This window comes from Gouania willdenowi, chromosome 9 (genome assembly GCF_900634775.1).
Source record: "Gouania willdenowi chromosome 9, fGouWil2.1, whole genome shotgun sequence".
Classification (NCBI taxonomy): Eukaryota; Metazoa; Chordata; class Actinopteri; order Blenniiformes; family Gobiesocidae; genus Gouania; species Gouania willdenowi.
This window is the reverse complement of record NC_041052.1, coordinates 40831518-40844840: the sequence shown is the minus strand read 5'-3', so window position 1 is coordinate 40844840 and position 13323 is coordinate 40831518. Positions and strand designations below refer to the sequence as shown.

General features: G+C 35.2%; 1 protein-coding gene across 5 annotated transcripts in view; it reads right to left on the bottom strand.

Moving 5' to 3' along the window:
* LOC114469208 (tight junction protein ZO-2-like) overlaps positions 1-13323 on the bottom strand; it is an 80544-nt gene that overhangs the window by 27622 nt on the left and 39599 nt on the right. For all 5 annotated transcript variants that reach the window (XR_003674739.1, XM_028456475.1, XM_028456474.1 and 2 more), the window contains exons 4-7: positions 11363-11465; positions 9284-9806; positions 1880-1983; positions 215-368 (exon numbers count right to left, since the gene is read on the bottom strand). Coding sequence is in view for 4 of the 5 variants with exons in the window: in XM_028456475.1 (XP_028312276.1) it covers positions 215-368; positions 1880-1983; positions 9284-9806; positions 11363-11465 (884 nt within the window). In the remaining variant the exon portion in view is untranslated. The remainder of the gene's footprint in view (positions 1-214; positions 369-1879; positions 1984-9283; positions 9807-11362; positions 11466-13323) is intronic.

Below are 13323 nucleotides of genomic sequence, written 5' to 3'. Positions count from 1 at the left end.
CATTTAATGTCAAATGTATTGAGTGTGAAGTGTGTAGTACGTTAGTATGCGATTTTGAACACAGCCAGTGTGTTGTGATTAAAAAGAATCAAATCTTGGTTCTAAACCTTCTGTTTGGTGTGTGTGTGTGTCATGTGTCCATCATACGGTGCTCACTGACCCAGTGACACCGACCTGTGATGGACTCACACCAGCTACACATTGTGTGACTCACCGTCGTTATCAGAGTCAGAGTCAGCCAATGGCGGGATGCGCACCAGGATCTGGCGCCGGTCCCTCTGGACCACCAGCTGCAGCTTCCCTCTGGACTTCTCTATCAGCTTCCCAGCGTCATGGAGGGAGAGGTTCTCCGTTACTGTTCCGTTAATCTGCAGGTGGACACGTCAGGAGATGAAACACTTTAATCAGACATACAATAGCTGTGAATATCTTTGGTTGGATGTTCCTGAATCAGTATTAAAGGGATCCTTCACTGTTTTTACAAATGTGGCCCAAAACGCATTATTTTGCACCATATCTGTTTTATTAACTTTTAAAAATGGGACTACCTTATCATTTTACAACCTGTGTGCCGCCATGTTGAAATGACGTCATTGATGACGCCAATCGCCCACTTAGTCCATTGAGTTCTACAGGAGGTGAAGCATTCAGGGTCATTTAGCAGCTTTTTCAGTCAAAATGACAACTTGTGCTGCTTTGGGTTGATCTAAAAATCAGTAAAAGTAAAAAACATTTTGATGTAAACGTATTTTGTTTATGAAGAGAAGAACAGCTCCGTGTGCATGTAAATAAATAAATCCACTCTAATGAACAGCAGTGAATCCTGTTTGCCTTTATATAAAGCACACTGAGCTCTTCTTCTCTCCTTAATGGTGTCTATGAAACAGCAGAGTGGGAACTATCGCCCCCTGTGGCCACAGAGTTTTTAATTTATCATCTCTCAGTAAACAAAAGAGGTTTAAATCGACTTTTTTTTAAGTTTTACTGATTTGTAGATCAACCCAAAGCAGCACAAGTTGTTATTTTGACTAAAAAAGCTGCTAAATGAAGAGGCTAACCACATCATCAATGATGTCATTTCAACATGGCAGCACACAGGGTAAAGTAGTGGTTCTGTTCTGTTTTTAATATGTACACACTTACATAATTCAATGTATTCTTTAAAAAAAAATCTCCACATTGGTGTCAAGCAGGGTTAAGGTTAATTACATTTTTCAATTACAATTATGTCTTTAATTATCCATGTTCAATTACAACTCAGTTATGATTACCGTCATTTTTCCCCAATTACCGGTAGAAATAAAATGTAAACTATTTATTTCCCCTAAAAGCCAATTACAATTACGTTCTCAATTTCTAAAGTTACAATTAATCACAATTACCGAGCCTTTAAAAAATAAGCCCATAAAACGTAACCTTCCTCTTGTGTTAGTTTTCTGTTAGCATTGCTAATGCTTACGGGTCAGTTTGACCCATGTCTTAAATCAGCTGTAAATTACACTAATAAATATGATCAAGCCATTTGTTTCTCATCTCTTGTTAGGATTCCTTATTAATATTTCTGGTCTGGACGTCTGAGTCTTATTTCTGTCAGTATACCTCGAAAAATGGTGAAATGTTCCTCAAGACAACTAGAGTATTTGTAACTGTTTATAACTGTAACATGTTCCCCAGGTTTGTGTTTAATCAAATTGTAAATGACAGTTTTATAGACTCCTAAAATGAATATAAAATAAAAATATATTGTAATAGGCCAGATTGTATTTTTCCATATCGCTAAAGTAGAAATCTGAGGCCAACAGAAACCATTATCAGGATAAGCAGGTATAGAATGATGATGGATGAATATAGGATATAGTGCATGTGTGAGTGTGCACACCTTCAGGATGATGTCACCCTCCTGCAGGTTTCCATCCTTTGCAGCCAGGCCTGTGCTGGTCATCTGTTTGATGAATATCTGACTCCCCAGACGTAGTCCGTACTCTACAACAACAGTAGAGCAGGTTAAACACATACACCTGTGACACACTTCATCAATGCTTTACAACGTAATGCACATCAACGCAATCAGCAGACGCCTCCGACACAGACTGGCAGTTGACAGTCGAAACATGTCAAAGTAAACTTCCTGGGAAAAAAAGTTATTCCAAAGTATTCCAACATAAGTAAAGGTTTTAAAAATGTGTTTTTGGAGTCATTTTGTGTATTTTTGGTGTGGTTTTGTTTGTTTTTTTCTGTTATTTGTTGGTGTTTTTCATGTTGTTTTGCATGTTTTTTTTTTTTTAAATTAATTCATGTTTTGCTCTTGTGAAATTGTCAAATTATTTGTGTGTATTTCTGTTGTCATTTTTTCAGACTGTCCTCCATATGAATTACAGTTATATTATACATTTCTAGGCCCCCACTATGCCGTGCACAGACAGCTCAGCTCATTCTGGGACCCCCAACGCTCAGATTAACAGTTAAACCAGCGCTGACCACTCGCACTAACCGGGACTTTGTGAGGAATTAGTGACGGATTTCATTAAGCACCAAAGCCTGGGGGACTTTAGGCAAATCACCCAGTCAGCCATGCGACATGCTCAAATTAGTGAATATTACTGGAACAAAAAAGGTCAACAGTGCAAACAACAGTTCTCTTTGAATGTTCAGCAGCTGGACACTCAGAAAAACTCATTTTAGTTCAACCGTTTCAACATTGATGCTACTTTGCATTTCCATGTATAAATGAAATAAAAATATGTATGTAGAGCAATGGTTCTCAAATGGGGGTACATGTGCCCCTAGGGGTACGCGATGGCACTACAGGGGGTACTTGAAAGAAAGAGATTAACAAATGTAAGCATAAAAATATGTGTTTTATGATGTTTAATCATATAGTGATGGTAGAAATAATCATTATTAGAACATGAACTGAAAATACAAAAGTCAGTCTTGGTCCCACATCAGGAGGGAAATGACAGGAAATAATACAAACTATAGTATTAAAGCCAATTTATAAGAATAAAATATATTCCAGAAGCACTAAATCAGTGTTTTTCAACCATGGGGTCGTGAGCCCATGTAGGGTTGTCTGGAATTAAAATGCGGTTACCTGAAATGTTTAGTAATTGATAAAAAAACTGATTAAAAATTGAAACGACACACAATCATGATTGTATTCTATAATTTCACTTTCTGAAATATAAATCTATTTAAAATAAAATGCACTACAAATATACAGTATCTGAGCTGGGGCAACTTGTCACTAATCCTGGATGCTTTGTATTTGGAATACAGTAAAAAACTAATTCTCAAAGAAAAAAGTGACTTTAGGGCGAATACGCGACAGTGACAATATTTATTTAATTTGGAGTCATTTTTGTCAAACATTTTGAGGACTGAGCAGGATTGTGAAAAAATGGAATTTTTTTCAACAATTTGTGAATAAAAATGACTTCTACTAATGTGCAAATATTGGAGAGTTTCATTGAATTTGTGACAAATTCATTGAAACTCCACTTAATTTCTGATTTCAAATAAATCTGTTTAAATCAGGGCTGCACAATTAATCACATCTTAATTGTGATCACGATTTTGTTTGCCATGATTAAATAAACCTGAATATTTACATTTATAATAGGGACACTGTACTCTGTAATAGTGTATTATTCAGTTAGCCTTTGGTACATTTTAAATTCTTGGGTTGATTTTTTAAAATTATTTTTAAATTACAATTCTTACTTTAAGCTTAATTTTGCACAGTAAACTGTACACATAATTTTTGTTTAAAAGTAGTGTCATAAAAACTGTTTTTTATTTGCAATTTATAACATACAAAAAACTTACAAGTGTAACAAAATAAAAGAAACAAAAACAATAATTTAACAAAGGGTAAACATAAAAAACATTTTTTTTTTATGATATGATAAATAATTGATTACAATATTGATCAAAATAATCGGGATTATCATTTCTTTTTAAGTGCATTATTTTGCATGATGCCAATATTTGTTTGGATACGATACAAATACAGTGATTTAAATTTCCTCCCAATTTCAATAAATTATTTCTATAAAAAGTTTGTATTTTTTTTAATATTGCCAAAATTCCTGAGCTCAAGTTCCCGTGGAAATTTGCCGGATATTTTACGTCCCTTTACAACCCTACTGAGATATTCCACCACTGAATTATTTGGTCATTTACACAATGATTCAGCCTTTTTTCCTTTACTCTGCAGGCCAATTTGGATGTTTTAAAGGGCCAGATTTGGCCCCTGGGACTTGAGTTTGACACATATGGTCTACAGCATAAACTCCAGAGGTTAGTGTGTCAAAAAAAAAAAAACAAGACATAAGACGATATACAAACAATGGAAACGCAAAGTGTGTTATTTGTTTTTTTTTTTTTTTAAAAGGATCCTCAAACTATTAGGTTTACATATTTACATATTTACACATTTACACGTCACAGCTGCTTTAATCTAATAGAACATGTTGAGAACAGGAGGAACAATCTGTCCTATAATCATACTATATTTTTATGTTACTCAGGATAAAACGCTGGTCGCCACAATGACGTTTACACAGTGATCCTATGGTGGTCTGACCTCCACATAAAGCTTTTAATCAGTGTAAAGTATCTCTCATGGTATTATTACATCACATTAATGCACATATAATAGCTCATGTCCCCAGGAGGAGATCCTTTACATCAGCAAAACAATGCTTAAGCACATTCTGCACTAGTGTAAAGCACAGACATACAGGAAGTGTAAATATGCTGTATTAGTACCATATTTTATGAATGGTTGCTAAAGTTTATGTCCCTCTGTAGATATTGGGCTTTTTATCAGTTTATGTGCAGCCCCTAATCATAATTTAACTTCCTATTTACACCTGGATGCAGGTTATTTAGGTCCGCAGGTTCACTGAAACACTATCCTGTGTCGAGAGCAAGAAATAATAAGAAAACAAATAAAAAACATGACAAGAGAAATACACAAAAGACTCCAAAAACAAAAATTCACACCAAAAAACAAACAAATTGACTGAAAAAAAGCACAAATACAATACTTTTTAAAGTTGCTTTTCCTAAACCTTTCTTTTACTTTTTTTTTCTGTGTTCTGTAAAGCGGCTTTGAGTCCAAAAAAAGCGCTATATAAAATTAATGTATTATTATCATTATTACAAAACCACACCAAAAATACATAACATGAAATATATAAAATACATTTTACAATAGAAAAACATGAAGTGATTCATGTAAACATGTAAAACAACAAGAAAAACACAAACAAATAACAGGAAAAAAATACAGATAATGAGTGTAAAAATACACAATGATAAAAATTCAGGAAAAAAACCCCAGAATAAATATACAAAACAACAACAAATTACACAAACTTGTTGCCGTTTTCCTGTGTTAATGATCAGATTTGTCATTATTCTAAATGCTGACTACAATAGCAAGAAAAAACAACAGAAAAATATTTAACAATAACAACAGAAATACACAAATTCACAAGAAAAATACACAAATCAAAAAAAGCACAAACAAATAACAGAAAGAAATACAAAACCACACCATGAACACAGAAAATGACTCCAAAAGCACACAAAGAGACTAGAAAAATACAGAGAAATCTACTAAATGACAACAAAATACACAAGTTTTTACCTTAAAAGATAAATTTAAAAAACAGGTATTTGAAACTAAGGCTGAACGATTAATCGCATTTGCGATATTCTCACGATATCATAAAATGCGATTTTCTAATCACAAAGGCTGCGATTTTTTTATTTTTTTGACCGACAACCTACATCCTTATCGGCCCTGTTAGCGGTATTTTTAAGGTGGCGTTAATCCTCAAGCCTCAGAGAAGCATTGATACTGCCGTGCTGCCTGTCAGTCTTCCTTAAGAACCCACATGCGGAGCTGACTGATGGGAGGGGCTACTGTAGACAGTGCTCGCCTCTTCACCTCGCTTCATGAGTAGGCGTGTCTGTAGACGCTATCTACGCATTTATTATTGTTTTCAGCCAAAAAACTGCAAATTACAGTAAAACACATGGATATTTAAGCAGCTATTGTGATTTTGAGTCAGAAAAGTATGTGTGCTGCAGAACCAGAGCAGCAGAAGTAGATGAGTTGTGTGTGTGTGTGTGTTTGTGCGCCATGTGGGGTTCTCCACGGCTTAGCCTTTAGCCTAGCCGATAGTCCTCCACAGCAGCCACGCTTCTGCCGCCCGTTTTCTCCAGTGGCGGCGAGTGCTGGCAGGAAAACCCGCTGCTTCATGGGCCGCTGGGTGTAGCAGTCCTAGGCTGCGTAGGTTTCCCCTCACATCGGCCACTACCGTGCCTCGGCTGCCGGTAACGTTTAGATGGAGTAGTGACTTGCGATCATATATTATTTTTACAGCTAAAATGTTGTGAGTTAATATGTTAAAACAGGGATAAATCAATATAGTTAGTATTGTTGTCACGAGCCAGTGCAGCCGCAGCCATCAGAGGAGCAGCTCAATAATTCTCATTTTGCACGTTTTCATCGTTATGTTTGATATGATTGACTTGAATATTTGTATTGTTTAGATAGTTGGTTTAGTGTTTTGTTAATATAAAAGAAGTTATTTATATGGTATTTTTTTACTTTTTCATTTATACATTTATAGTGTTTTATTTAGAACTATTTATTTTGTGTGTCATAGTGTTAAAAATGTTCAAAAATAAATAGATTATTGTTCATTATTATTATTTTTGTTATTTTGTGTTCTTCCATTGATTTAAAAAAGTAAGGTATCGATAAAGTACCGGATCGATAAGAGTAATAGTATAGCAGTATACCCATCCCTAATGTTGACGAGGTGAAGCCACAGATTTGTTTGCTTTATTGTTGTAATCTGTGCTTTAAAATGTATATTTTATATTTATTTAAAGTTGAAATAAATCTGAAATTGTTTATTATGAAACAGATTAATTTAATGCTAGTGTTCATTGAAAAATACATGGCAAGAACATTTTTTGAAAAAAAAAAAAAAAAATGAAATCGCAATAGAAATATTGAGGAAAAAAATTCACAAGATTAGAATACTTTCCAAAATTGTTCAGCCCTATTAAATCCTCTGTGTACACGCACACACGCACACACACACACACACACACACACAGCTCCTCAGATCCACCAGTAAAACATGAGGTAAAGCTGCAGCACGCCTCTGCTTTTAAGCAGCAGCACAAACTTTACATTTTTAGCTTTCACCTCAACAACTTCATCTGGTAACACTGGTTACACTATTATACGAGAAAAAATATTCACTTCGCCAAGCAAAACCTTGAATCTAGGTGGTAGATATACTTTTATGTCCAGAGGTGTGTAATACACTGTATGTACGTTCACCATCTAACCAAACAATACACAAACACACAACCTTCATCTGTGATATAACCACATGGTTAACACAACCATGACATCACACCAGTGAGAGTCAATGAGGTCAAACCTCTAGTTAGTCAACAAACTGTTTCTGTTCTAAATCAGTAAAAGTAAAAAAAAACAATCACAGTCCACCACAGAACTTATCCATGCTGCAACTAAAAATGACAAATAACTAATTAATTCATAGATTTTTCCCTTCTGTCTGTATTTTTGTCACTATTTTAGAATATATCTGTGGTCAAAGCTTAGGATTGAGTGCACTTTTACACTAGCAGTCAAAACCCTTTGTGTTTGACATTAATTATTAGCAGGCTCCGTTGTAACAAACACCTAAACCTAAGGGTGCATGGTATATGTGATAGAGCTATTATAATATTACACTGTATGTTCATATCGTCATATAGATCCGTTACCGTGAAGTGAATTTTAAGTCATATCGCCCAGCTGTACATAAGAGTTTAAGGATACACTCAATTCCCGGGTTTTAAAAAAATGAGTTCAGATCAACTACGGCCGGGCCCGCGGAACGTCTCTGCGTCAAATGACTCGGTTCCACAGAGTAAAAAAAGGTCTCTGAGAGGACCTTAACATCCGCTCATAGAATATCCATGTCAAATTACAGTTCGATTCAACGAGCATTAACGGAGGAGAAGACGTTTGAAAAATGAGGCCCCGTACGTAACACATACAGAGTAATGGACCCATTCATATATTGGTATGTCAATGATGCGGTACCACCAGACTCGCAATATTTGACTCACAAACAAATGAGAAATTGATAGGGATGTAACGATTCACTCAACTCCCGATACGATTCACGATACTGAGTTCACGATATGGTTCTCACACGATTTATTTTACAAAATGGGACTGTAGACATATGATGATATAAACTATTCCTTTATTTTTTTCGGGAAAAAACTAGAAAATACTGTACTATTTTCCTTTTATTTTTCATTGTCAAAAGAATCCCTTGATAAACTATTCAAAACAATGCAATTTAACTAAAAATAAATCTTGAATGAAATAAATAAAGGATTAATACAAATGAAGAAGATGCCTATTAATTTCAATTCTGTTTCGATAGTAAACAATGCAAAACTACATAGTTCCTTTTCTTTTTAAAAGTGCAACTGAAAATTTATTTTTGTGCCGTAACAATTGGAAAAAAACAGTCATTTTACTGTATTTACGTCAGATATTTGTTTAAACCAGCAGAGGGCGCTGGTAACCCAGTGGTCGGTTGGCATGCAGTTATTCCACCAGTGAAGAAGAGAAGCTATGCTAGCAGACAGAGTTAATAGAAAAACGTGACTTTTACAGATATTCACGTAATATTTCAGATATTCGTTCGGTGCTAAAGAGGTAAGGAATCATTTATGAACATGTTTAAGAGTAGAAGGCGGCCAGAAAGAAAGTAGTAGCAGATTTCGCCCATCGCCTACGCTTCTGGACAAGGATAAATATATAGCACCATCTGCTGTTTAAAAAAAGTACTGTGATTCAATTTTCAGAGTATCGATATGAACCGTGATACATATGAATTGATTTTTAACTGCCTTACGATTAATCGTTACATCCCTAGATATTGACATTCGTTTTTTTTATTTATTTTGTTTTTGATATTTATACTTGAATTACAGTTAGTTACCATTTACTTGTTCTCACAAGTTAAAAAAATGAAATAAGTTGTATTTCATAACATTTTGTACTTGTAAAGGTGACATTTGTAATTAGTGATTTTGTAATATATCGCAATGTGTATCGTTTTGTTTAGTATCGGGATACATCGTACATGCAAATCGTGAATGGTAACAATGCACACCGCTAGTAGCCAGTGGTAAAACAAAGTGGGCGGAGTTTCCTGACCTTCACTGGGCCGGTTCTTCACCAGTAGCACATTAACAGGTTTCTCCAGTGGTTCCAGTGGTCTTCCCGGTTCTGGTGATGGAGTGTTGTCATTAAGCTGTCCGTGGGACCGAGACCGCGTTACTTTTCCTCCCCCTCCATCTCCTCGCTCGTACTTGTTCTCAGAGGAGTGATAGTTGTCTCCGGGGCTACGCCCTCGGCTGTGGTATCTCTGATGGCCGGCGCTGGGATCCGGGCCGGGCCCCCCTCGTCCGTCCCTCCTGACCCTCTCTGGGCTGGGAGAGGTTCTGTCCGCGCTCCGCCCTCGGCTCCTCCCCCTCTGGTTGTGGTCCCGCCCTCCTCTGTACTCTGGGTCCAGGTAATCTTTGTTGTCTGTGTTCCGCTCACGGCTTCCATCGTGGTACCAGTCGTTCTCGTCAGCATCAAAGTAATGGGTGGAGGGGCTGCAGTCCAGACTGGTTCTGCTGGGAGACGGGGGCTGGTTCTGGGTGAGGACCGATACCTTACGGGGTCTCTTCACAGTCTGACAGGAGAAAAATAACAAAAGATTTTAAAAAAAGCCCAACTAGTCAACTAGTTTAGTGTATATGTATATATTATGTGTATATATTCAGTTTTTTTATTGGTTAATGTCCTTTCTTCCCTCTTTCTCTCTGTACTGTGTACAGGCCCATGTATGTATATATCTTCTATTTTTTTATTATGCTGTTTTTCTTTTCTTCCTTTATTTGATTTTATTTTACTGTATCTGCTGCTGGAACTGTGCAAATTTCCCCTTGTTAACGGTTATCTTATCTTATCAATCCAAGCTAGTACGCTAGCAAGCTACACACCTTTTAATGCAACCAAATGTTGGACCATAACATTTACAGAACCAACGTTGAGAAACAGGAATCAGCTTTATAGATCAATAAACTAAAGATAATCTATTCACAAACAAATGCAGAAGGTTTGTTTGGATCTCCATCATAAACAGTGTGATTGTTAACAAATGGAAACAGGAAATATCTTGAAAAAACCTAAAAGCAAAAAATGGCGTATAAAGATGAACTCTCTTCCTTCTCTGCCAAAGAAACAGTAAATCACAGTAAAAATGAAGTCAACACACTAGTTAAAGAAACTGTTCTGCTTTGGCACCATTTTTACATTTTTTTACTGGGGTTCCCAATCCCACAATGCAATGCGCAAAACTTTTTTAAAGTTCAAGTCACATGAACATTTGTCAACAAACCCATTGTTTACAGCAGGGTTTTTCAACCTTGGGGTCGCTTTAAATGTCATGTAATTGATTTTTTTTTAGAAAGTAACTGATTCATTACGTTTTTTTTAATGATTATTTTCAAAATTAAAACAACACAATCTTAAAAAACTGTATTTTATACTTTCACTTTCTCAAATATAAATCTAAAATACAACACCCGGCAGACCCCTGTGACCCTGAAATAGGACAAAGATCTGAAAAAGGATGAATGGAATATTAAAAAAATTTAAATAAATAATGAAACAATATAATATAATATATAATACATGTTTAAATGTTACTCTGTATTTGTAACACAGTATGACAGACTAGATTAATGAAGTCTTTGGGGTAGCCAGAAATTTGTGATTTAAAAATGGGGTCAGGATCCAAAAAAAAAGGTCACAACCACTGGTTTACAGGTAGATCAAAACAAACTTTCATGTGACAATTTCAACCTTCTACATTTCTTTGTGAGTAAATTTTCTTTGATTTATTGATCGATGAGGCCTACAATAAGTCTATATCTGTTAAAAACCACAGCTTTAAAGGATCGCCTGCAGACACCACAGCACATCTTTAAAACTGTGATTGAGGACATGCCTCTGTAAATCAGGAGCGTTTTAACTCACAGCATAGTCATAATCAGATTGACATGTTTTTGGTCTTTTTTAGGCTTTTTTTGCTGGATTTTTGCTGAAAACATTCTAGCGCATCAGATTTTGATGCCATGTCAGCGTTTTGAGTGTCTGTGGACCCATGAGGTTTGAGCTCTGCTGCTACTTTTAGAGCTGAACAACAGCCAGGATGAAAAGCAGACGTGAGTGAGCTCGACTCACTATTTTGGCCACTTTTCCACATTTGCGAAGAGACTGCACGGCGAAGGAATGAGGCACGTTGTCCATGGCGACGGAGTTCACCTGAATGACACGGTCGTTCTCACTAGAACACACACAGTGTCAAGGTGAAGAAAAAACAAGCAGATAAGACAGATTTTTCATATTTATTACCGGTAAACTAAAAGGATAAAAGTAACATCATATTTTATGATAAATCAAAAACTAAATTAAACTAATCACCTGCATGAAAAAAAAAAACAAATGTAAAAGTGCAGAAGTCAAAAATACAGAAAATAACTAAACATTGTTTGCAATCTGTGGCAAAAAGCTTAAGAAAAACAAAAAGAAAATACGTTTTTAAATATGCTGTTGATAGTTTGATTATTGTTGCGCTCCACTTCACATAAATCATTATTTTTGCACTTTAGTTCCACGTTACATTTTGTTTAAGCAATTTCCCCTAGGATTAAAAAATGAATTCTGATTCGGTTCCCTGCTCATATCTAATGCAGTCTAATAATTTAATGCTATGTTATGTTCTGATACATTTGTAGGCTTCTCGTAATGAATTTTTTCTGTATAGGTGTTTTTATGAAGGTAGATATGTTGCAAAACGAGAGAGCTCGTGTAGAAAAAATCCACTCATGTGAAATTAAGTTAATGTCACAAATGATGGGGAAAAAATGTGAACCTGTAGAGCTAAAATTTAAACCCAAAGAAAAATATTCACACATGCAAAAAACTGATATTTACATAAATAAAATGACAGCTGCAAACTTGTGATCCAACATTTACAACATTTTATTACTTGTGTTAATTATCGTTTAAAACCACAGCTCATCGTTTACAACTTCTCCAATCTGACGCTACAGATGCACAAACTACATTTATCGCATGAATCTGCGCTGCTTGACTTTTGCAACATATCTACCTTCATACGTTTTGTTTAGTGTTAATCATCTTAATTCTCCAGAGTTCCTACACTTTTTTCAAAACTTTTCCAAAATAATTTACCAACTTTCGATGACTTAGTTCTGAAGATAGATCAGGTAAGATCTTTTTTTTTTTTTTTTTTGCGTATGCATTTCCTGGTTTTTAGCGTGCGCCAGCTGAAGTATGCAGCATTTAAACATTCAAATAAAATATACTATATTTACAAAACTTTTCTAAAACAGTTAAAATAATCCATGATTTTTCAAGACTGGAAAATCTGTTTTTCTAATTCCATAACTTTTCCAGGAATTTCATGACTGTGGGGACCCTGAATGTCATTGAAGCACTTGTGTACAGCAGTGGTTCTCAAACCTTTTGGGCTCAAGTCCCCTTTCTCTTACTTTTGAATCCAAGTATCCCCTTATGTCTGACTACATTTTGCTCAGAATTGTGTGAAAAATCAACTATAGATCATAATGATGGAATGAATGAGTAATAACACATTATAAAGAATCTCATTTTGTACATAAGTGAAAGAAACAGTATTTAGTGCCTCCAGAATATATTTAAATTTTATCATTTCCAGTCACCTCCTACCAAGTGAGACCAAGACTGACCTTTGTATTTTCAGTTCATGTTCGAATCAACATCATTTATATCATTATTTTGTGTGTTGTTTGTGTCATTTTGTGTATTTTGTTGTTGTTTGTCTGTTCTTTTCATCATTCAGTATATTTTTCTCTTATTTTATTTTTGTTGTCATTTTGTGTGTTGTTGAAATTGTTCTATCTCAGTGTGTGTTTTTGGTGGTTTCTTATGTCCATTTGTGTATTTCTTTTTGTATATTTTGTAATGATCTTGTGTATTTTTCTCTTATTTAGTGTGTCTTTGTTGTCATTTTGTATTTGCCCCTCTTAGTGTGTGTGTTTTTCGTGTCCTTCTGTGTATTTTGTTGTTGTTTTGCTGTTGTTTTTGTTATTCAGTATATTGTTCTCTTTATTTGTGTGCTTTTGTTGTAGTATTATTAT